The sequence below is a fragment of the Trichomonas vaginalis genome, chromosome V (assembly GCF_026262505.1).
Source record: "Trichomonas vaginalis G3 chromosome V, whole genome shotgun sequence".
NCBI lineage: Eukaryota > Parabasalia > Trichomonadida > Trichomonadidae > Trichomonas > Trichomonas vaginalis.
In genome coordinates this window covers 9,230,120-9,254,854 of record NC_067207.1, presented here as the reverse complement: position 1 = coordinate 9,254,854, position 24,735 = coordinate 9,230,120, and the positions used below count along the sequence as shown (strand labels likewise).

The 24,735-nt window shown below is 30.0% G+C and overlaps 11 protein-coding genes and 1 pseudogene across 12 annotated transcripts, besides 9 other annotated features; 6 read left to right on the top strand and 6 right to left on the bottom strand.

Moving 5' to 3' along the window:
- Nucleotides 1-3,843: part of a mobile genetic element that runs on past the window's edge.
- Nucleotides 90-1,061, top strand: TVAGG3_0305190 (keratin-associated protein family; the record flags this gene model as incomplete). The annotated part of the gene is made up of 1 exon (XM_051229646.1): nt 90-1,061. The coding sequence occupies one exon, from the start codon at nt 90-92 to the stop codon at nt 1,059-1,061; it is 972 nt and encodes a 323-aa protein (XP_051099376.1).
- Nucleotides 1,525-2,187, top strand: TVAGG3_0305180 (uncharacterized protein; the record flags this gene model as incomplete). Its single annotated transcript, XM_051229645.1, has 1 exon — nt 1,525-2,187. One exon carries the CDS (start codon nt 1,525-1,527, stop codon nt 2,185-2,187), a length of 663 nt encoding a protein of 220 aa, XP_051099375.1.
- Nucleotides 2,278-3,137, top strand: TVAGG3_0305170 (organellar and viral DNA polymerase type B; the record flags this gene model as incomplete). Its single annotated transcript, XM_001296641.1, has 1 exon — nt 2,278-3,137. A coding segment is annotated over one exon (860 nt), but the record flags the coding sequence as incomplete, so codon positions are not given.
- A 2,518-nt stretch (nt 3,844-6,361) lies between the features above and the next one.
- Nucleotides 6,362-8,166, bottom strand: TVAGG3_0305150 (annotated as a pseudogene). The gene has a single exon. A coding segment is annotated over exon 1 (1,805 nt).
- A 61-nt stretch (nt 8,167-8,227) lies between these two features.
- TVAGG3_0305140 (DNA/RNA polymerase superfamily) lies at nt 8,228-9,828 on the bottom strand (the record flags this gene model as incomplete). Its single annotated transcript, XM_051229644.1, has 1 exon — nt 8,228-9,828. A coding segment is annotated over one exon (1,601 nt), but the record flags the coding sequence as incomplete, so codon positions are not given.
- Nucleotides 9,829-10,557: 729 nt separating this feature from the next.
- Nucleotides 10,558-11,075: a mobile genetic element.
- Nucleotides 11,076-11,518: 443 nt separating this feature from the next.
- On the bottom strand, nt 11,519-12,883 carry TVAGG3_0305120 (intramolecular oxidoreductase activity, transposing S-S bonds; the record flags this gene model as incomplete). Its single annotated transcript, XM_001325615.1, has 1 exon — nt 11,519-12,883. The coding sequence occupies one exon, from the start codon at nt 12,881-12,883 to the stop codon at nt 11,519-11,521; it is 1,365 nt and encodes a 454-aa protein (XP_001325650.1).
- Nucleotides 12,884-14,176: 1,293 nt separating this feature from the next.
- Nucleotides 14,177-14,209: a mobile genetic element.
- Nucleotides 14,177-14,209: a terminal%2Cinverted (terminal inverted repeat of tvBac_53III transposon ID:TVAGG3_0305110).
- Nucleotides 14,210-14,926: 717 nt separating this feature from the next.
- On the bottom strand, nt 14,927-15,888 carry TVAGG3_0305100 (mevalonate kinase protein; the record flags this gene model as incomplete). Its single annotated transcript, XM_001325614.1, has 1 exon — nt 14,930-15,877. One exon carries the CDS (start codon nt 15,875-15,877, stop codon nt 14,930-14,932), a length of 948 nt encoding a protein of 315 aa, XP_001325649.1.
- Nucleotides 15,889-15,940: 52 nt separating this feature from the next.
- TVAGG3_0305090 (uncharacterized protein) lies at nt 15,941-17,326 on the top strand (the record flags this gene model as incomplete). The annotated part of the gene is made up of 1 exon (XM_001325613.1): nt 15,941-17,326. The coding sequence occupies one exon, from the start codon at nt 15,941-15,943 to the stop codon at nt 17,324-17,326; it is 1,386 nt and encodes a 461-aa protein (XP_001325648.1).
- A 490-nt stretch (nt 17,327-17,816) lies between these two features.
- On the top strand, nt 17,817-19,077 carry TVAGG3_0305080 (glycine-rich protein family; the record flags this gene model as incomplete). The annotated part of the gene is made up of 1 exon (XM_001325612.2): nt 18,025-19,077. The coding sequence occupies one exon, from the start codon at nt 18,025-18,027 to the stop codon at nt 19,075-19,077; it is 1,053 nt and encodes a 350-aa protein (XP_001325647.1).
- Nucleotides 19,078-19,280: 203 nt separating this feature from the next.
- Nucleotides 19,281-20,015, top strand: TVAGG3_0305070 (RNA 2',3'-cyclic phosphodiesterase family; the record flags this gene model as incomplete). Its single annotated transcript, XM_001325611.1, has 1 exon — nt 19,281-20,015. The coding sequence occupies one exon, from the start codon at nt 19,281-19,283 to the stop codon at nt 20,013-20,015; it is 735 nt and encodes a 244-aa protein (XP_001325646.1).
- Nucleotides 20,016-21,696: 1,681 nt separating this feature from the next.
- Nucleotides 21,697-21,722: a mobile genetic element.
- Nucleotides 21,697-21,722: a terminal%2Cinverted (terminal inverted repeat of tvBac_53III transposon ID:TVAGG3_0305060).
- Nucleotides 21,723-21,885: 163 nt separating this feature from the next.
- Nucleotides 21,886-21,917: a mobile genetic element.
- Nucleotides 21,886-21,917: a terminal%2Cinverted (terminal inverted repeat of tvBac_53III transposon ID:TVAGG3_0305050).
- An 816-nt stretch (nt 21,918-22,733) lies between these two features.
- Nucleotides 22,734-23,812: a mobile genetic element.
- Nucleotides 23,813-23,879: 67 nt separating this feature from the next.
- TVAGG3_0305030 (protein ubiquitination) lies at nt 23,880-24,122 on the bottom strand (the record flags this gene model as incomplete). The annotated part of the gene is made up of 1 exon (XM_001325610.1): nt 23,880-24,122. One exon carries the CDS (start codon nt 24,120-24,122, stop codon nt 23,880-23,882), a length of 243 nt encoding a protein of 80 aa, XP_001325645.1.
- Nucleotides 24,123-24,362: 240 nt separating this feature from the next.
- Nucleotides 24,363-24,635, bottom strand: TVAGG3_0305020 (protein ubiquitination; the record flags this gene model as incomplete). The annotated part of the gene is made up of 1 exon (XM_001325609.1): nt 24,363-24,635. One exon carries the CDS (start codon nt 24,633-24,635, stop codon nt 24,363-24,365), a length of 273 nt encoding a protein of 90 aa, XP_001325644.1.
- Between the last annotated feature and the right edge of the window lie 100 nt (nt 24,636-24,735).

The following is a 24,735-nucleotide window of genomic DNA, read 5'->3' as shown; positions in this document are numbered from 1 at the left end:
AATTTATGAATGAAATATTATGGCAATTTCAAATAGAGAAAATAGCTGATGAGATAATGGATTAAATATTTATTTTTAAATCATAATAAATGATTAAACAACAGCAACCACAACAACTTATTACATACGCCATATATGCATATAATTCAAAGACGGCAGAACAAACGCAAAGGTTGAAATATGGAGATTTGGAGATAGTATTGAAAAATGACCATTTCGAATTCGTTTGCAAAGGTGGTGCAGTGATATCAAATATAAAAGAAATTTTATTTATGAATTCAAAAATTAAAGGAATAACGGATGATATAACATCAATTCCACCAGAAGAACAGAGATATTACGCATTAAATGCATTTCCTAAAGTTTTGAAGATTGGAAGATTTAATTTAAATGAGGAATTCATAGAAGGTTTCCTAAACGACATAATGACGAAGGTGGATAAGGAATATGTGGATAATGAGTTAAATAAGAAGGCAAATTTGGTTTATGTTGATGAAAAAGATAATGAAATTAAAGAAAAGGTTGAATGGTATCATGAATGGACATCGGAGACTTTTAAAGTTAAAGCTGATACAGGATGGGTTTCAGGATGTTTAGACCTTAAAGCAGATAAAACTTATGTTGATGAAAAAGATAATGAAATTAAAGAAAAGGTTGAATGGTATCATGAATGGACATCGGAGACTTTTAAAGTTAAAGCTGATACAGAATGGGTTTCAGGATGTTTAGACCTTAAAGCAGATAAAACTTATGTTGATGAAAATTATGCAAAGAAGTCGGAAGTAAATGATGTGATTACAAGCATGAAAAATGAAATACTTCAAACATTATATCCTGTTGGTTCTATTTATACGTCAATGAATTCAACAAATCCAGCAACAGTTTTAGGTTTTGGTATGTGGAAGCAGATTGTAGATAAATTCTTATACTGTGCTAGATATTCAAAGCAAACAGGAGGTTCGAAGAAAATTAAAGAAGCAAACCTTCCACCGCACACTCATACGGGAACTACAAACTTTTCTGGCGATCATAGCCACTCATTAAGAGACCACCCATTATAGAACTCAGACTATGAAGCTGGCAATGATGTTTTATCTCCAGCTTATAACGATTCAACAAAAAAGACTTTTCGACAAACTGAACCGGGAGGAAATCATGTCCATACTTTCACAACAAATCCAACAGGCTCGGGTGCAGATTATATGCCACCATTTGTGACTGTATTTGCATGGTACCGAATGAACTAAATATATTTTATGTCTGTAATTAATTAGGTAATGAAGTAATGGATGAACTGCAGAAATATATTTTTACGTTAATGTTTTCAGGTTATTCAATAATTAATTATTTTTGAAGAACTGAAGGTGTCACTACGTCACCATGTGTCACTCGGTTAATTAACTTCTCTGAAAAATGATGACAACATGACATTTTGACAACAACACAGGAAATTTGATGCAGCCCAAAAATAAAGTTAGTTTTAAAATTATTTTTATTTTTTTTATTTTGTATGTAAGAACAGAAATGTCAGTCGAAGCACAGACGTTCACGAACAAATCTAATGGCGAAACATTCACAAAAGGCACTTATAATGGTATTGAAGTCTTACGTAGAGACAAGGATGGTTACATTAATGCAACAAAGATGTGTCAGCAGTTTAGGAAAGACTTTAGAAAGTTGTTGGAAAATAAGTCCTGGGAAGAGTATTATAAGGCGTTTTGTGAAGAATATAGCAACCGCCGGAATTCGGACTGTTGCTTTTTATACAAAATTCATGCAGGAATTCCTGATGAAATCAAACAGGTTAGAGGAACATATGTAGACCCAAGACTTATAAACTATATAGCAATGTGGGCTTCTCCAAAATATTGCATAGCAGTTGGAAAAATTATGGACTCCATAGACAAGAAAGTTCATGAGAAGTTAGATGAAGAAGAACTCGAAGATACATTAGAAAATGCTAAACATTTGTTTGAAGAAGAAGTTAGAAAAATGTGCGAAAAACAATTAGAACATGAACGTGAGATATGTTATGGTTATAGAGATTCTCCATACGAACTAGACCAATGGGAACAAGAAGATTTAAAGAGAGAATTTAGAGAATATGAACTCGCTAAGATAGCATTAGAAACTGCAGAAAAGAAGTTAAAAGTTTGGGGTCGTTTTGTACAAAAATATTGTGAGTAAATGAACCATTTATTTTTATTGAATTCACCAAAAATATAATTGAGGTGAAGAGGTGAGATTTCACCTGTTTTTTCACCCTCACGAATTTTCATGAATTTCCTTATGATAGAAAAAATAAAGTTAGTTTTAAAGTTAGTTTTAAAATTATTTTTATTTTGTATAAAAGATATGATTTCAACAATCGGCACAACAACAATTCAAGCCACGAACGGTGGGACTCTGTCCACAACTACAGCACCAAACTCGCTAGTCATGAATCCTACGTCAATGTTGGTAGAGATGAAAAGCTTTATTCCTTCTTCATATACTTTTGAAACAGAAATCCAGAAGATAAAGCAAGAACTTTTAACAAGTAATTTAGACTGTAGTGCGAAAGATGAAACAAATGAACAATATCTTTATGAAATGGAGGACCTCATCGACCATTTGCCTAAACTACCTGAAATTCAGCAGCAAAAACTAACTATTCCTGAATTCGACGAAATTGAAGTCAAAGCAACTGACTCAGTAGAAATTAAGAAATTCATACGTAAAGTAAATTATGAATTCCTTGGTTTTCATTGCAACCATAAAGTTATGGACAAAAATTGCGACATGGTTTATAAAAATATTTCTGACCTTTACAAATCCGAAGAATTTAAGACATACGATAACTTTGTTTCATTAGTTGCAAAATGTGTATGGCAGATAAGAGATAAAGATAGAAGAGGTAAAGTATGGAATGAACAGATAAAACCAGCAGCTTTTGAGTTAAAGAAAACCATTGACGCCTTAGTTGTTCTAGCTGGTTTTATTTCAATGTATAACGCAAAAACGATGCCGCAATGTTCAAAATGTAAAGCAGCAATAAGAAAATATAACTACTCAGTCAAAGAGATAGAAAGAATGCGAAACGACTATGCAGACTTAAAGAAAGAAGCAGAAAAGCTAGCAGAAGATAAAATGGATATGTTGACATTTCTTAATAAAAACTATCCAACAACAGAAGATTTCCTTCTGTCTGACGTCAAGAAGAAATATAAAAAGACTTTCGGCATGATTAAAACATTCGATGTACTAAAAGAAGAAATAGAAGCTACGAAATTGTTTAGGATTTCAAATATACATCGTACAATTCATGTAAAACGCTTGTGAAAAAAGAGGTGAAAAAACGGGTGAAATCTCACCTCTTCACCTAAACATTATTTTTGGTCAAAGCTTCCACGAGAGAAAAGATTCCTCATTCGCTAAGGATTCCAAAAATGAAAAAATCATTGATTTCGGCTGAGAAAAAACGGCAAAACCCCTCTCATCCCATCCTTTCCCAAGTCAACCACCCAAAACCCCTCTCATCCCATCCTTTCCCAAGTCAACCACCCAAAACAAAGAAATAAAGAAGAAATAAAGTAAATTTTTTATTTATTCCCGTGGAAGATAGAGCACTTTTATGACACTTTTTATTCACGACAAACAAGACAAACAAAGAAAATAAGAAAATACGGCGCTGTCGCGGTTCGAACCACAGACCCTGACCCCTCCATAACACCACCTTAGACCACTGTGCTACATAGCCTGTCGACATAGGTTTTTATAAATTGCATATTTGACGTAAATTTATTTCCATCTGGCTTCCCACCGCATAAGATATTCATACGTGTTTGTAAGACATTCACAAAACATTTACGATGAAATCATGACAAAACATTTACGATGAAATCATGACAAAACATTTACGATGAAATCATGACAAAACATTTACGATGAAATCATGACAAAACATTTACGATGAAGTCATGACAAAACATTTACGATGAAATCATGACAAAGTGTTTACGATGAAATCATGACAAAACATTTACGATGAAGTCATGACAAAACATTTACGATGAAATCATGACAAAACATTTACGATGAAGTCATGACAAAACATTTACGATGAAATCATGACAAAACATTTACGATGAAATAACTGATAACAAAATTTTATTTTTATATAAATGGATACCCCACAAGCTCAAAATTTACCACGAATCATAACAAGGGAGGAAATGATAAAAATGATGCAAGAACTAATTAAAAACAACAAACCACGAAAACCGAGAAGATGTGGTTATGCAGTGATGATGGAAAGAAGATGAGGAATAAAAAATTAAATTTGGATTGAGTTAAAAATTCATCTTTATTAAATTCATCTCTTCCAATCAATTTATTTATTCTATTAAATTCTTTTTATTTTTGCTTCACTCAGTTTAAGGATTGAACGGTAGTTTCTAATTTTTCGATTATTTCTTTCCTCTCTTTATCGTTTTCAGCCCACCGCATTGCGGCTTCTTTTTGTAATAGCATATTTTTGATTTAATTCTGTTTAGTTTCTTTTTTATTCATTGTCTGGACTCTTGGCCGCTTTGTTGTCACTCATTTCTTACGAAATAAAAAAATTAAATATTATTTAAAATATAATGGAGTAATAAAATAAATTGGAATTTCTATTAATTTATTGCAACTTCAACTAATACATTACCGTTAAATATCTAACAAATTCAGCTATTGTGTCAAATCTTCGTCTTCTTTTTGTCATTGATTTATCAGTTTTCCATAATCGAGATGAATCAAAACTTTATCCCCTTGTTTAAATTCATGAGCCCTGAATTAATTTGTTCACGTTTAACATCATTCAACCTTTCCATTTGCTTTCTAATATATTCCCATTCTTTTGAAATATCATTTTTTCATTTCCACTGTTTCATGTTTATAGTTCTATGCCATGTATTATTGTAATAATATACTAACTGCTGTATGATGGAGTCATGATTTCCATCCAGTATATCTGACCGTTAACCCCTAACGCATCTCTAAGAGTTCTCATTACCGCATCAACTATTTTATTATGAAACGTATATGGAGAGGATGAGAAGTAAAAATTAATTTGTGGAAATAATGAATCATAGCTGCCTGAAATCCTTTATCACCATCACCCCTTATATTATCTACTCTTTCATGATCTAGTAAGTATTGAATAGCTCTTCTTGTTCCTGTTCTGTTTTCCCTTTCACCGGAATGCAATATAAATATCTAGTATTAATGTTAATGGCAAATAAATAAGTAACGTTTCCTTTTGAATATTCCAGATGATCTATTTTCGTATGAATATGGATATGGTGCAAATGAAGGGCGACTAAATTTTTCCTTTAACGGTTGAATTTTTGGGTCAGTTGGTTTATTAATATTTTGAAATCCTTTTTAAAATCTTTTTGCTTCTTTAATGTTTGAAATGGAGTATAATAAAGTGAATGATGAAGAATTAACTGAAGAGGAGGTACTACCGTTGGAGGTTTTTGGTATTGCAAGTGATTTAATTTTATCTGCTTTGATTTTGGATGATGAAGTTTTGGATTTCATTCTTCCCTTCATTAATTCTGATGTATTCTATTCATTTGTTTTAAATATGCTGTATATAAAGATTTGATATACTTTCCCCTTCGAGTTTATGTTGAAGGATGAATTCCAAAAGTTGATCTTCATTTAAAAGTCGGGCTGAATATGGTTTAAACTAATGAATCATAAATTAAAGCTTGTGCATCATTTATGGTCTGAAGGACCTGGGCGTTTTGCACCTTTAGCTGTTGAACATTTGCTACTTTCTCTTTTGGTGTTGTTTCGGCTTTTTCTTCTTTGGCTTTTGTTCCTTTGGCTTTGCGGCTCAGGATTATATAATTTCTATAATTCATCAATATCTTCTTCTGTTTAATACTTTATTTTTGAAATCTTTCAATTGTTTAAGTTGTGATTTAGTTTTCCCTTTGTATATTCATTATTTTTTAATTTTGTCTTTAATTTTAGAAATTATTTTATCATGATATTTCAAAATTTCATTTTTATAATACGGATAATAATAATCCATATCATCACCTGTTATTTGTTTATTATGTTTTTGAGATATGATTTTTAATTCATAATAATTAAGAAAATTTTGATAAATTATATAAATCATCAATTAAAATTTCTAAATCTACGTTATCCATTTATAAAAAATAAAATAAATGTTTAAGGGTGCCCACCTCTTTGAATCATAGTATCAAAACCATTATTTACATATTGAATCACATCATTAACGGTTCCTTTTGTCTCTTCTGTGGCATTTTATTAAAAATAAAATTTTAAATTCATGACTCAACCCCTACGTTTTTAAATTGTATTAAATAAATGGCATACAACATCCATTTTCACAACATACAGCCTTAGTGTGTGCTCCTGTTAATGCAGTCTTACCGATTGTTAAGCGAGTCATTGACCCGTTTTTAAGTTGTAAATTAATATTCTGACCATCAAATATCAGTTTATCATTTATTATATCCAAATAATTTTTAGGTGTTAATTGTTTATTTTGTCGTAAACTAACACCTTTCATTTTTTGTGCAATCTTTTTAAAATCACTTCCATCAATTGAACCGTTGAATGATGTATAACACTTAGGGCATAAAGCAACCATGTTATCACCTTGTTTCTCAATTGCTAAACCCAATATCTTCTTCTCATGTGCTTTTTCTTCAGCTTTATTCTTTAATTTAGGTTTAAATTTCTCATCAAAACAGAAGAAATCAAATAGTGCGAATTTGAAAATGTTTTTATCATAAAATTGTTTATCGGTAACAATTGCTTGAAATGCTTGAGTGTTAGGAAGATTTGGATCGCCAGCAATAGCCCAATAAGATGAATCAGTATCACCTTCAATGAAATGAAAACGATTAACATTCAAGCATTTATACATAAAATCATAAATGAAAACCAAATACCAGTATTTAGCATTATCTAAAGTGAAGAATGCCTCTTGTAAACATGTATCACATCTATAAAATCTATCTTTGAGCATCACTTGATACGTATCCTCTCCTATTTCTCTTATGTTTTTAAACTTATTTGACATACATGCAACGCGTGCCTTCTGTGCATTCATTATTTTAGTCTTTGCGTAATTTTGCGTATTCATTGCATCGTAACCATATGATCCATTAAGCGAAATCTTGCAAAATAAACTTTTTCCTTTATTTCCTTCTAATTCAGCCTTTTGTCTTTCGTTCATAAATTCGTTCGCAAATTCATTAAAACAAGTGTTTTTAGTAAATGTTAAAATTGATTGAATATCATCGATGATAAAATGAAATCTGTCTATTAGATACCAAAGATAATAAGAAGAAAATGGTTGATATTGGTTGTGTGTTGATGCTAACTGAGTTAATTTCCTCTGTTTCTGGTCAACTGGTAGATTGTTTGATTTCATGTAATTATACATAAAACTGCCAATTGTTTTTTCATCTGTGATAATATCTAAGTTTCTTATTATTGGTAAAAAGTTTATGTAATCATTAATGTATTTTTCATCAATGTGACCCTTTACTTCAGCCACGAATAAAGTATTTTTCTTTCTAATAATTCCCAGTGCTTTTGCTTTCTTTGTTGCTGTATCACAAATGATAACACCATTCAATCTTCCCGGCATATACATTTTATGGTCAGTATATTGAATGAAATCATGAGGATTAGATGAAAATGATGAAGGATATAATGAATTAAAATCAACACCAACGAAATGAGTCATAATGTTGGAAGTGTCCTCATTTGATACAGTTTTAGTTTCTGGACTATATGAAAGTTTATTAATGTGCGTGATTCCTTTAAGATTTACTCTATGTTGAACATTTGATAGACCACCAGTAATTCCATTACGGAGAATGTGATAAGCTTCAACTGAATCGAAAGTCATTGGTAAATTATTTTTTAATGCATAATTTCTTAAATTGATTCTTAAACGTTGAACATCTTCATCTTTATTTGATTTTACGACATTGCAATAACAACACATTAACTGACAATTTTCTTTGGTATGTGGTTTTTCATTATCGATTCTATCCAATGTTGGTTTATTTGCATATGTAAACGCTTTACCACACATTTTGCATTTAGATGAAAGATTAAATCGTGATAGTATTGAAAATCATCCATTGAAACATTATTTTTAGTATCCCTTTCTGCTTTTTCATTTTGTTTCTTATATGATTCAATTTTATATTTCCAATACTTTTTCGTTAATTCAAAACTTGATTCTATCTCTTCCTCGGGATATTTTTCATTAGGATTAAAGTCTTTATATGCTAAAGCGTAACGAATCATTGAAGCATTCGATGATAAAGAAAGATTATGAAGCGTGTCAATTTTATAAACAAATGTTTCTTCAATAATTTTATCGATTGGGTCAATCATAATTTCAACATCTTTATTGCAATAATGAATAAAATATTCTAATCTATTCTTAAAATTTTTAGCATCATTGAGATATATTTGATAATCACTATCTGATATAGTTTCTTGAGTTAATGCTGAATAAAATGAATCTTTCGTGAATGGTTCCTCTTTATATAATTCTTCTTCGTAATTTTCCCACGTGATGAATTGATAAGGGAAAAAGGATTTAACACGTGATTTATTGTTTCCGAAATCTTGAGTGAATTGGTCTAATGTCCCACCCGCTATATAATTTCTGATGTCAATAAATCTCAATTCATATGGAACGTTTGTTTTCTTTAAGATGATTTGCTTAAATTGTGAAGATGAACCCAGCATTGATTTTATTTTCCATTTTGCAGTGTTTAAATCATGAAGAATTAAATTTAAATCAAACTTTCCCGAATTAAAACCTATGATATTCACTTTATTGAATTCCTCATCTAGAAGTTCTTTAAATGCTTCCTTCTGTTTTTCATTTAATGTATGAGACAAAGTCCCCACCGTTTGCGGCTTCAATAATTCTTCATATTGTTCAATATTTGATTTAGCAACTAATGAACAGGTTGAAAATAAAAACTCATTCCAATCAGAAATAAAAGAATCACTCGAAGTTAAGCAAAAATTCCTCGTATACGTTTTATCATTTAATTTAACCGTTGATGATACCATGAATGGTTTTAAGTAAGCGTTCAAAGTTGCACACTCAGAAAGTTGTAATTCTTCTTTAGTCTCTAATGTTTCAAAGTCAAAAGTAATATAATATCTTGTCGGTTTATAATATTTCTGCAAATTGTGAGCTAATAACCACTGATATATCTTCTGTTTCATAATGTGTGGTGCATATGGTTGCTGTGTCTTTTGCAACTGAACGTCTTGAATTAATCTTCCATTATTTTCTTTACATTTCTCACAATGCTTTAAAAATCTTCTTTGGTTTTTCCTTTCTGGGTCATCACGGATAGAATAAACTTCTTCTTTACAATATGGACAAACTTTATAGCCGGTGAGTGCTTCAACGTCTGTTATTCTGTCAGCGTGAAGTTTTCCACATGGACTCTGTGTTAATAAAATATTTACTGTTTCAAATTCTGGATCTATCATTATTGATTCCACTAATGGAAAGTCTACCTTATTTATGTCCACGTCTTCTGGTTGAGGATCACAATAATAGAAATCAATATTAACATTTAACATTCTCGCTAATCTCTCACTTTCTGATGAAATGTCAAACCCCTCATATGCATCTATTGCTTCATTTAAATAGCTTCTACGAGTTTTAGGATTAACACCATCAGGAATGTTATAGAAGTGTTTAAATAACCTTCTACCTTCTGCTCTAATTTGATTATCATTCATTTTAGCTGTTCCGTTTTTGTTCATTTATGTAAGAATAAAAAATTAAAAAATAAATAAAAATAAAGTTTATTTTTTAAAGCCCATAAAATGAATTAAGAACACATAAATTTTTATCATCCGCGACGTGACGAATACATTTTAATTTACTCAAGAATGCGTACCCTGATACATTAAATCTAATTCCTGTCTTATTTAATTTCACAACTTTGAAAAGGAATGTATGAATAGCTATAAAATGATGAGAAGATGTTTTATGGGTTGCTTCCATTTTTTCTGAAATAAATGAATAAATATAATGTTTATAAGTTTTCATATCTTTTATGTTCTTAATAACGAATGGTATAGACCTTTCAACTTCGTCTTCCTTCGGTGCTGTTCTTTCATATGAAACATTATTAGTATCTTCAATAATGAAACCACAATCACACAAAATTTTATAGGTTCCAATGGTTTCTTTTGATATTTTATCTAATAAATCAAAAACTTTATCAACACCTGTGCATTTATTTAAATAATAATTTGTGTAAATATCATGATCTTCTTTCTTAATCGTATTAGTTGCATATGTCACGTTTTTAAGAGCTTTTTTGAATTTTTCGGAATCTAAAGGTGGTGAAAGTAGGATACAGGGGTATTCTTCATTATCAATAAATTGTAACTTATGTTTACGAATAAATTTAGTACCTTCTTCTGAAAGTGTTTCGTCTATTTCACCATCTAATAAATTTTGTGTTGATTCTGAGACATAATTTTTATATCTTTCTTCATGAGATTTCTGTACTTCTGATTCTGAAGCTGGGATATTCATTAAACCCTCTACTTCATTTTCATTATATTTTTCAACTTCTCTTAATTCCTTAATTTTTTCATCTATTTCATCTCTTATTTTTTTCAGTCTTTCAATTTCACTGTATTCATCATCTTTAATCCGTTCTTCATAATATTCAGGGAAAACATCAGGTTCTTTAGGTTTTTCTTCTTCAGATGTGGGATATAAGAAATTTATAACATCATCTTTATTCATTTTTCCATCATAATCTAAATCATTTAATAACTCCGCGAATTTTTTACAATTTCTTAAATAATATTTATTAACTTCATAACACATCTCATCTAATATATCCTTTATTTCCTCGTTTGTGAATCCTAATTTTTTAACGTTGTTAGTTTTGACGCTCATTTCATACAAAATAAAAAAATAAAATAATAAACATAACTAAGTTTTAATTTTTCGTAAGACATGAATTTTTAAAGTTTATTTTACTCGTTTATGACTCCATTGATTCCATTCAGGATTTAAACAATGTTTAATTAATCGCGGAATATCTGACATCATCTATATATAGCTTCTTTTATAAAAGATGAAATATATTATTTTAAAATTAATGTTAATTTTTTAATGATTTATTTTTAAAAAAAAATTATTTTTTATTTCATTATGTATGGGCTGAGTGTAAATGTCTTACAATTTTGAAAATTTTTTAAATCTTGATTTATTCAAAAACGTAAGAATAAAAACCGTAAGAATCATACATTTTTTACTTCATATGTTAAAAAAAATGATACAAAATCGCTCGATATTGTATGAATTCTTACGTTTACAAAAAAGTCACAAAACCCATCATATCCTACTACTCTAACAAAAATTTATAAATGCAATATTATTTTCCGTTTTAAATACACTTATTGGGATCGCTTGTGCTATGTCATACTTTTAAAGCTCGTCATTTGAGAGATTAGATTTGATCCACGTAATAAGATCAGATTTCTCTTCTTTTGTGTAGTAAATGGCCTTTTCTCTGCGAATAATAGCAACGATGGGTGTTTTTTCTTTAACATCCAAAGGAATTGCGTTTTTACTGTAATCAACTGTTCCAAACAAAGCCGAATTACCAATTTCAGCCTCAGCATCGACCAGTTTATCCATCAAGACAGATGTTACGTAGTTGTCGCTAGTGTAAATCAGTAATACGAACGGTTTTTCGGAATTTCCGACTTCTTTTTCATAATTTAACCCAACAATCCGCTTAATTGGTCCATCATTATCTGTTGGTAATTCTTCTGATTTAACATACGCAGGGATTTTTCCACTAATTACTTCTTTTATGAATTCTGAAGGAATTTGGTCGGTTCTTCTTATCCATCGTTTAGGTTCTGGATCTGCACTTACAGCAATAACGGCGATAACTGGTGTTGGAGCATCAGAAGGTGGTTGAACAACATCATCAAAGACTGTACCTGTTATTGAGGTGAAATATGTAGTCTTTACACCTGCACTTCCAATGTTTTCGAGGATTCTTAAGTCATCGTTTGTAAATTCTTCATATGATTTATCAAATTTAACCATTACGACATTTGCACCATTAACAAATACCTCGTTAACGATTTCTGGCGAATACCTCATGTATTTCGGATTTTTGTTCTTAGAAAGGAATTCGGAAATTAAATTTCTTTCAATTTTAGTAGAAACTTCAAGGAATTGACGATCTTCAGCACGGTAATATAATAAGTTTGCCTTTGGTTTGTATTGTGGAAGAGCTTGATGAAGAATATCCCATGAAACAATTGAATAAAATCGATAATCCAAAGAAAATTCATCAGCTTCTCGTTGTTCTTCCTTTGAAAGTCGATGGTTTGCAATGAAGAAACTTTTGTTTGCATTGAGAAGATCTATAAATTCTGTGTATGTATCGATTAATTTTCCTGCTGGGGTGAATTTTTCGTTCATGCACTCGAGCAGTGGTCCTTTTATATCTCTGTTGATGCATTTTGCATATTTTCCGTATCTTGGAAGAATTAATTCGGGAGTTCCTGAAACATTAAAATAGCGAACTGTTTGTTTGCAATTTTCGTAGTCAACAATGTAGAATTTGCATTTGTGTGGATTTTGCTTGGCGAGCAATTGGAAATTAGGATAAAATTCTTTGCAATGTGAGCAGATTTTAGATTTAATGAAAACAAATGAATTTCTGTGCTCATTTAGCACTTGAGTGTAATTAGCATCGCATATGTAATCAACATTTGGTTCTTCAAAATAAGGATAGAGATATCCGATTAATCCGAATATCAGAAAATTCATTGACTAAATAAAATAAAGAGCCAACTGGATATAAAACAGTACTATTAGGTTATTAAATATGTGATAAAACCAATATTAATTATGTTATTGCCATTTTCTGATGCCTTCACAAATTTCCAATTTAAGGTTTTATTTTTTATACATCTTCACACCTGTATTCCACTTTTCAATGCGCCTCTATCTAAATTTTCTCAAAATATCAAGGAATAATTTTCACTTAGATCAAAATTCTGACGAAGTATGGAATAAATTTTACGAAGAAACATCAAAATTCGAACTTATTAGCGGACAAAATGTTAATACAAAATCAGCAGCTGGCGAATGCTTCATCTACAACTGTATCTTTTTTCATATAACAACTAACAGTGTCTTTTTTTTTATGATACCAACAATTTGAAACAATTTCTTAATTCTGATTGTTCATTTAATGATTGCAGTAGTAGTAATACAAAAGGTGCATCTATCCGCTTTTATTGTGATAGCTCCATTGTCCAATACCGAACATGTAGTTACAAAACTAAATCAAGTCAAGGAGGACATCATTCATATGTTGAAACTAAAGGTTCAAATAATAAAAATTATATTTATGAAAGTTCATTTTATGAATGTGGATATTTAGAAAAACAATATACAAATTATCTTGATAAAGGAAAGATTGAAGTTAAATCAATCAACACAAGTTTCTGTAAAGCAGAATCTCACTCAGGAATATATATAAGTACTCGAACTAACGAAATTAACATTACTTTTTCATCAATTTATAACACAACATCAGCAGGTACAATTATATATTTAGTTGGTTCTGGTTCCAATCCTAATTATAATTTTAAATTTTGTAATGTTTTGAAAAATTATCACAAAAAAGATGATTCTAAAACATTCATTTTTCAATCAGCATTTGCTCTTATTGAAAACTGTTCAATTCTTGGAAACGAAGGAAAAGGTCAAGAATTTTATGTATATGAAGGATTTCATATTACAATTAAAGATTCATTCTGTGACAAAATTAATAAAACAAAAGGAGCCTTTACACCAATTAATATTCAATCAGAATATTCAATTCAGAATATTTCTCACTTTTCATCATATATTTGCGAAACACAATATCCAACTACATCTCGAATCCATCCAAATGAAACAGGCTATAATATACAGCCTTTGCTCACTCATAGACGACTTCGAGTTTAATCTTAGAAGTTTGATATTGCAATACGAAGAATTATGCCACTTTCTGACTTTAATTCAACTATATGACAATATGCGTCATTATATATTTGTTTAGTCGAATCAGCCTTAAGGGTGCACTTGTCACTTTCTGACATTCTCTCAATTTTTTTGACACGCAAGCTTTCTATCCCAATATTCTAAGGTCAAAATTTAATATTTTTGGTCAGGAGAAAGTAAATATAAATCAGTATATAGTACCTAATATGTCTGCTATAGTTTTCTGCCATTAAAATAAAGATATATTGATTTTTTAATAGCATGTCAGAAATTGGTGAGAGCACCCTCAAACAACATAATAGAAGACCATGTTATACTGTAATAAGTGCATCCTTAAGATTTACCTCTCAACGGCTATTTTTTGAATTTCCTTAATTCCTTATTAAAGCATATTATTAATTTCTAATAAAGCAATTTTTCTTATTTTCATCAACTTTCAATTTTTGATTAAAAATTCACATCTCAAATTGGATTTTGATATATTTATTATGCTACAATAGGTGTATAGACTTAATTCTTTATTCTACTACAATATATTATATCAAAATTCTCTAATATCACCCAAAATTGGAGAATATCTCAGAATATCTAATCAGTATGTTCTTGTCAATATGGGAAACATATTCTCTCGTAAAAGTCGATATCCAAACCCTCTGTATAAAGATGTCTACAGCTTTTTTTCGTTGTCTACAACTTATTTCGGGTATCCTATATATTCAGAATACAGCATTATTATTATAAAAATATTAGGTTTTATCCACCAGTAGTAATGAAGTAATAGATCTTCAAGAAAACTTTTAAAAAATAAAGGAAAGAAAGATTTTATTCAAAATTTATAGGTTCTTCTCTCATGCCCTCGGCACCAATGCTTGCAGCGACAACATTATATTTAGAAAACAATGAAGCCTTCTTTTCTACGTCTGGGCCAGTCACAAGCATGATTCCTCCCATTCCTGCGCCAGAGATTTTTGCAGAAAGAGCATTGTTGACTGCAATTTTCACAATGTCTTCTGACTCATGGCAACTCAAGCCAAAACTGGACAATAAGCAGTGCGCTGGGTAGAAGAGGTCATGCATTACTTGTTTCTTGTCAGAATCTTTCGATTCTAAGAAAGAATTCGTAATATCGCCCATTGATTTAATTAATGGTTTGAAAACTTTGGGATATTGGGTCAATAAGTCTTTGACGTGAGATACTGCTGCTTTTGTATTGCGTTCGCGGTTGGTTCCAACAATAAGAAGAGGTACTTCTGGTAATTTTACTTGTTTTAATGTTCGATTTTCCATTTTGATGCCTCCTCCGTATACAACTGTAGCTGGATCAATTCCTGATGGATTTCCATGGTAGAATTTCTCTAATTCTTTGGTTCTTTGGAAGATAAAGTCGTGACTTAAATTTCCATTACTGATTTTGGAAGCTATAGCGGCCATACATGCGCACAATGATGCAGAAGATCCGAGTCCACCAGTTGGGAAGTCTTGAATGATATTAATATCCAGTTGATAATTTTTCGGAACTAATCCATCAAAAGCAGAGCGGATCATATAGTAAGTTGTGCGATTATCCTTGTGTACGTTATCGAATGGATCATAGCTGATGACTTTATCTTCAAATGTCACGTTAACAAAGGATTTATTTGATGGATAAATTTTCCCACTAGCGAACATTCTTCTGGAAATAGCAGAAGCGACAGCAGCTTCGCCATAAACCACTGCGTGTTCTCCAAAAAGAATAACTTTCCCTGGAAACGAGAATGAAAATTTCAACATTTTTGTTTCTGTCAAAATCGAACTTTACAAAATGTCAGAAAAAATAAAATAATAAATTTGAAAATGTCTAGTATCGCAGTTCGTTTAGCAAATGAGAAGATGCTAGACTATTCTAAATATAACGCTAGTGAAATGCGTGCGTTATTTGAGAATTCTCAGTCTGTTTTAGAGAAAGAAAGAAAAAAGAATTCTAATCTAGCTTTATCACTTATTGAATACGAAAAGAATGCAGCATTAATGCAAGACAAGATTAACAAGCTACTTTCTAGGCTCACAAAGACAAAAGAACATTACCAAATTCAAATTCAAGAATTTTCCAAGATTCAAATTGAACTTAAACAGCAAATAGAAATCAAAGAAAAGACTATCATTGAAATGAAATCGAAATTGCAAGCGAAAGCCTCTCCATCAAAAGTTAACGAGTTACAAACTTTAATAATTGATCTGAAAAATCAATTAGATATTAAAGAAAAAATGATTATAGACTTAAAGTCGAAGGTTAAGAGTGAAACAAGTACTTCATCTAAAGTAGAAGAATTGCAAAATATCATTATCGACTTACGCGCTCAAAATACTAGTCTTTCAAATCAAATTAATAAATTAATATCTAATAATAAAGAATTTGAGCTCAACAAAACTATTGAATCTCTTCAATCCAAAGTTTCAGAATTATCTTCAACGGCACAACAATATATTGATAGAGCAAACCATCAAAAAGAACTATTTAATAAGGTGCAGAATGATAATATCGAACTTAAAAATACACTTTCCACTGTCAATAAGCAACTTATTGATTCATTAGAACAGAATAAGAAACTAAATAAGCTTCTTGATATATCTAAACAAAAAGAGGAATCATTTAATATACAAACTACCACTGCCAACCAAAACGTAAATAAATACACTCAAATGGCTAAAGAATTAGCAGAACAACTATCGCATGAAACAGAAAAATATGCACAGTTAGAAAAGAAATACGAAGAATTATCTCAGAAATCATCAACAACATCCTACGAAGAACAAAGATTAAACGCAATTATTTCAAATCTCAGAGAAGAAAACGATAGACTATCAGCAAAGAACAGAGAGTTAAATAATACAATATTTACTTATAATATGGATAAGAAATATAAGATCACGCCAAAGAATTGTAAATGTTGCTGTGATACAGACAACGCTTCACGCGAACATAGGGAATGCGTAAGAATTGAAGGTGAACTTATACGTATTAAAAGCGAAAATGTCCAAAATAAGAAGGAATTGGAGTTTATGAGGGAAAATTCGCTGGATTTGAAGAAATATGGATTTTTATTAGCTGATGCAGTTGGATCTTCATTTGACCCTGATCGTGCTGAAGAAGAGATAAAGCGATTATTAGAAATTGCTAGAGAACATCATCAAAAGGTAAATGATACTGCGCGTGTTCCTTTGGACCCATTTGATTATTGATAATATTATATTTGTATATATTGATATTTGTAAATAGTTTTTGTATTGTATTTTTCTCTTTTTTACTTGAATTTTTAATTCAATATTAGGCAATTTCTCATTTATACCATAATTTACTTAATTAAAAGTATATGTTTCATGAAATTTGATCTGTTCCATCTCAGAATATCACCAAAATCAATCTGGAATTTTCCAAATTTTTTTCATTTCCAAACTTTTGATTTGAAAAAATAAGAAAAATTTGTTAAATTTATCAAAATCTAAGATTTTTATGATTTTCTCCAAAATATAAATATCATAAATATTATTAATTTTTAATATATAATTGATTTTTCTACAATTTCTTTCAAAATTCATAGAGTTTTAAAATCATTTAGTTAAATTCTCAACATCCACTCATAATGATGCAGAAATAAGCAATAACACTTACACTTTATCACTAAAAATGAAGAGTAATTGCTATTAAGATCATATTTTTTAAATGTTGCAACGTTATTCCGCAGGTTTCAAAATATCCTCTTTAGCTACTTTATTACCATCCAATAAAATTCACATTACGCCCTATTTGAAGATACCCCGCATTAAAAATACTTAATTTCACATCCATTTTTTTAGAAAACGAAATATTTGCAAACCAGATCATATTAAGCTTCGTTTTTATACCAAAGAAATTCTAATTTCCTTATATTTCACATCTTATGAATATAGCAAATCAATCATTAACAGTTACATTACAAAATCTCCCAGTAGATAACCAATATGCCGATTTTCAAAAGCAAAATGTCACATTAAAATACCCATGTAGTCAAGAGACTAACAAGTGCAATCCATATAAAATTGAATTTAAACCAGGATTATATTTTATAGAATTATGGGGTGCATCAGGAGGATACTCTGATAGCTATCCAGAATTGGGTGGCTATGGTGCCTATGCATCAGGATTCCTTCCGCTCCCTAAAAAATCCATTTTTTATATTTATCTCGGCCAGCAAGGGAAATGCAATGGGTCTACTACCTTTAATGGCGGTGGAAGAGGTACTTATGAATCTCCAGCAGTGTCCTTTTCAGGATCAGGAGGTGGCGCGAGTGATATGAGAATAACTCCTGGTGAATGGAGCGATTTAAACTCTTTGAAATCGAGAATCATCGTTTCTGCAGGGGGTGCCGGGTCATTGTATTATTACACATTTTTACAAGGTGGCCATGCAGGAGCAATAAATGGATATGGAGGCTTGCAACATCAGAATGCCCCCAGCCCATATACACTTACAAATTCAATTGGAGCATCAAATATTTTAGGTGGAATTTCTTGTATGAAAAGTTATCTTAATCCTAGTGATACAATTAATGGATCTTTTGGGATTGGTGCAAGCCCAGAAAATACTGTATATGGGGCTGGTGGTGGTGGAGGTTACTACGGTGGAGGTGCTGGTACCGAAGTTACAAATATTGTTGGATCGGGATCAGGTGGATCATCTTTTATATCAGGTTACAAAGATTGCAATGCTATTTCGAAAGATTACCAATTAAATAATCAAAAACACACAAATCAGCCTGATCATTACTCAGGATATATCTTTGCAAACCCTGTAATGAAAGATGGTCTTGCCACACAATACATTGGAAATGGCAAGGCTCGAATCACCGTTGTTCATCAAAATTATTTTAATTTAGAAAAAAGTTGTGTTCATTTCTATATTCCAAACAGATTTAGTGTGTTCATATTTATAGTTATTTTGTTTGATAGTTAATTTTATAAAGATTTAGAAATAATAATATATTTGGCATTTTTTTACCTCAGCCCGGTTCGATCATATTCATACAAGACACACAAATTGTGGCGCCTATTGAAAAACTCATCGTCGAGTATTCAAGCAAAATTTATAGTCTAAATTTTATTTTTTAATTGAAAAGAATCGCATCAAAATTTTGCCAAAAATTTTGATTTATTAAAATGGATACAAACAAATACCCTTTGCCTGATCAATTATCTATCCCTTACAATAAATTAGATAACTTGATTTCATCAATTGAATCAATTCATCAAAAATTATCAAATCTAGAAATTAAAGTTGATAATCTTACAAATATTGTTAATTCTATGGCAAATTGCAAAACCAAAGAAATAGATCCAACCGAGATTTGCTTATGTGTTGGCATTAGAGTTCCTCCAGAAGTTAGAAATCAACTTTGTGAATTTCGCGATAATATTAAAAAGAATAATCAGTTCAAAGAATACAGACAAGATGATGACTTTCATATCACATTACATTTCTTAGGAAAGGTTGAAAAGTCCAGAATACCTGAAATTCAAGAAATTCTACAAAAAATTGCCAATAACTATTCAGTGTTTGAAATATCCCTCGGTAAACCAGGAACATTAGGAAGCAATACCAGACCAAATGTTTTATTCATTCAACCCGATGGCGATTTCAGATCATTATATGATTTAGGAATGAAAATAAGAAAGTCATGCGATGAAAAAGGATTCAACACAGATAAGTTTGATGATTATGAGCCTCATATCTCAATTGCTACAAATTTCAGATCAAATGAAGATTTTGTTCAAATTCCACATGACATTTATCCTCCTAAGTTAAGCTTCACTGTCAATAAATTTGAATTGCTCCAAGCAACAAATTCAAAAGATGCCAAATATTTGACACTTTCAGAATTCGAATTAAAATAAATTTTGTGCCCCTCCCGCTCCAAATGAAGAATCTTATTGTGATCTTGCCAATATTTGAATTTCTAATTTCTTATTTTATTTGCTTATCCCAATAGGGCTGTTGTTTGTAAAGGTACGGACACTCTTTAACCTTATTTTATTTAAAAATGCTAGGATATTTTCAAGGATCATATCTCCCTATGTATTTTATTAAGCAAGCCATCATTGGGGCAATGCAATAGAACATAGCAATCTATACTTTGTAATAGGATGTTAACTCGAATGATCTCTCTTTGGATTGATTATATTTTATAATTTCAGTAAATGTCGTTAAAAACTATTCACAGTAATAGGGTAGCTTCCAAAACTATTAGAACCAAGAATTACGTTTACAAAAGCATAGATTAAAAAATGAAATTTCGATTCGATAGTATCCAACCAAAATTTTTGTTAGATAATCAGATATATAAATCGCATTCAAATGGTAAATGCACAGTTGAAATATACAGTAAATCTGTCAATACAATTTTTGTGTAGAGATTAAATTGCGATGTTAAAATGCATTGATGCAGTTTTGCAGAAGTGTTTTGACTTTCCTTACCGAATTATATTTGTTTGCCAAACAATTACTTGGATTTCATGAGGTTTATTCCAAATTGAAAATTGAAATCTTATCACACTGTTATTGCTTGATATCATAATCAATAACCATTACCAGGAATTAACGAATACATTTAGATACATTTATTATATTGACTTGTTGTTATAGAAATAAAATCATTATTAATTTATCTGCAATTTGTATGATATATATCATCTTTATCATAATTTCTGAGATTTGACCAGCTTTAAGTTGAAGAATGAAAAAATTTAATATCAGAATCAAAAAAAAATTGCAAATTTGCACTTCAAAATGATTGAACTTCAAAATATGGATAATAATACAACAAGTTGGTTTTCCAAAAAATATTCTAAATCTATTTTTTCAGGTGAAAAATCAAATATTTGATTCTCATTTTTCTTTTTTTGAATTTTTTTGGGAATTTTCAACTATGACTCAGAGCAGAAAGAGTATCGCAACTTTATTTAATAGCATATAATATGATGAGTTATATGTTTATTTTATACTCATATTTTTGATCACAAATATCTTACCAAATACTATGAAATTTTATAACAATTGTATTACAGTGTTCACAAATATGAGCTAAATCAGTAAAACACGTCGATGAAAAGAGTATAAAACAGATTTTTAGTCTATTTATTTTCATATTACAAGCTTCAACATGCAATGTTAAAATTGTAGTAGACATATGAAATCCTTGAACTTGTTAGTACTAAGTGCATGATAAAGAAAGCTTCAATTTTATACCAATATTGTAAATTGAATCAAATATACGGCATTATATTGATATATAATTCGTTTTATGATATAGCACTGATATGCTACTTGTACTGGATTGTACTATCGTGATATTTAAGAGATTTTTCTCGATGATTCTGGATGATGATATAACTCTAGATTGTATTTGCCGATTTTCTCCAAACTACGTATTCTACATATGCATAATATATATAGCCTGCAGCTGGAGTTTAAGGCCAAAATTTTGGTTAGAAGGGAGTGTCCGTACCTTTTTGTTTGTTGTCTTTCTTTGAAACAAAAATTTAATAAATGTATAACATATGCATCAATCTTATTTTTTTAAGGGTGCTCTTACCACTTTCTGATAAGTTATGAAAAAAATCAATATATCTTTATTTTAATAGCAGAAAACTATAGCAGACATATTAGATACCATATACTGATTTATATTTACTTTCTCCTGACCGAAAATATTAACTTTTGTCCTTAGAATATTGGGATGGAAAGCTTGTGTTCCAAAAAAATTGAGAGAATGTCAGAAAGTGACAAGTGCCCCTTAAAGTTGTTAAAATTTAATTAATTCATAACTATCATTGATGTAATACTGAGACATGTGATTCCATGTTAAATAAAACTTTTAAAACTTAAGTGTGCAAAACGCAAAATTGCATATATTTTATTTTGCATCATGTAATTCTTGATGCAACTTTTGCAAGCTTCGCTTCGCTCAGGCCCGCAATAGTGACATCATTATTTACATTTATGAGTTATGTTAATTTTATTTTCATCCATTATTTATCACGGCCTGCGCGCTGATAGAAATGAACGTGTATGTATAGAGTCTCTCATATATTAATATCATTTTCAATAAACTCATTTGGCACATTTATATAAAGCTCCTTTAGATCTCTCTAGATGAATGAGATGTACTTGCCTTCCGCAATTATAATTAGATTAAGAAGTTTGAAAATAACAGAATATATATATATATATTCCAATATATAATATATGTTTTTATTTCTTAAATTTTAAAGTATCCGTTTCCTTAAAACTGGAGCTTACTGAGACCTAAAATTTGAAAATTCGATGCTATTGTATTTCCCAATTTCGATATTTTATAGATAAAATAAAAATTTGATAAGAAATATTTTTGAAATTGATTTGTTTCAGCTTAATCTTAATTAATAAATGAAAATATGTTAATTTCGTTTCATGCTTAGATGTTTGGAAATAATGAATTCATTATTTTATTTTCCTGCAAAAAGAAATATTCTTTTCAGTTTTTGATGATGTATGATACTTCAAATACTATTTGATCTAATGTCATTGTTTGGAAATGAAACCAAAATAGTGATTTTTTTTTGATTATTATTTAAGGGTGCACCCGTATGTACGTTTATTTGAGAGGAGGAGGATTACCCTCTCAATTTTGAGGGATTCGTTAGTTTATTTTCTCGATGAATATGCAATAAAATTTGATTTTTACCTTATCAATATACTTCATATAATATACACATGTTCATGTAAAAACTTTTTTCCAAAATCCTCAGGAATTAAGGGATTTTTGAATTTTAAGAATTTTTTTCGAATTTTTTCGAAAAAAAAAATATTTTCAGAACAGCCTTAACTGCTAAGATTTAGGAACAATGTTAAGTATCAAAAAGAAAGGAGGTCTGATATAGACAACATATATCGTTGAAGGTTGAAAAAATCTCTAATATTTGAGCCCAAAATTTCAAATTTTAATTTTTTGAAAAAAGAGGCCACCCGTATGTACGTTTATTTGAGAGGAGGAGGATTATATTTTTGAAAGGGTGAAACATTATGAATATGTTAATTATATAATAATATGTATTATTATAAAAAAGAAAAAATAAAGCACGTTAAAATTTTTCTTTCTTGATTTTTTACAAAATCTACTTAGAATTATGCAAAATATGACTAAATAATTATAAATTTCAAGTTAAATTTTAATTTTGATAAATAATTTAAATTTCAAGTTAAATTTTAATTTTGATAAATAATTTAAATTTCAAAATATCAAGTTCAGTTCGACTATGTATGTAGTAATTCCTCAATAAAGTGCCAAAACCCTATTAAAATATATGAACATTTTCAACATTTTAATGTTTTTATTTAAAAATTTGATGGAATATGAGCTTCAAACAATTATTATGTAAATAAAAATAATTAAATATATGTATTTATTCGTATTACAACCGTAGTAAGTCGATTCTTCCTTTCTTCTACTGAGTTTTGAATTTGATTTCGAATTGTAAAGAGATTCAAAGGGAAAATACTAGCGGATAAAAACTACCTCAATGAAAGGGTCATAATGGAGTCAAGTTGTATTTTTTGATATTTTTTGCTTTTCGAGCCTAAATAGGTAGCCAAGATAATGCCTAAAAATAAGGTTCTAAATTCTGAAGTTTAAGTGATCCTCTCGTGTGCACCCTTAAAAAACAATGAAAAATTATAATAGATAGTTTAATTTTACAGTTTTATGCTCATAATCTCTGGAATTAGTCATCTCCAGGTTCCCACGATCCATACTCCCAATCACTAATGAAGTGCTGTATGCATGAATCGGCAGAAGCTTTACATTCCAAAGCATCTTCTAGTTGGTAATACTGGGTCCTTGTATTATAATCATAAACTAGGGCTTCGAGCATTTCTCTATCATCTACAGCATAATGAAGAGGAATCTTCCTATTATTATCCCTTTTCCTTATATTGATTGTTTTATCTATGACTTCTAATGCCATTTTCACATCACCACTTATTACAGCATAATGACGGGGCAACTTTCCTTCTTTATCACATATATTAGCACTTACATTAGAGATTAGTTCTTTTACGAGATCTATATCACCACTAATTACTGCATAATGAAGAGCCGTCTTTCCTTCTTTGTCTTGCACGAAGACGAGATCTGGTTCATTTTCAAGTATAAAATCATATACTTGTTGAAAATATTCTACAACATAATAAAGAATAGATTTTCCTTAATAATCATCGATGTTGAGATCTCCATCATAAAATCCATCACGTTCATAAGTTGCAAAATTTTTGGCACTGTTAAGATGTCCTCTGTATTTTTCATCAAAAATATCAGACAATGCAGAAAAAATTGGTTCCCAAACACAAGAGAGATAATAACTTGATTTAACAATGAATTTTTTGATATCTTGTGCTTGTTCATAATGCATAAATAATGCTTGGATATTATCATATTTGAAGCATTGATCGACATCGATTGGAATATTATGTTCATTCATTAAAAATCTAACCCAATCGTTGAGACAAAATTGCATATTCCATGCAATTAGAATCGGGTTTTTGAAATTCCAAACATTCTTTAATAATGTCGGAGTTTCC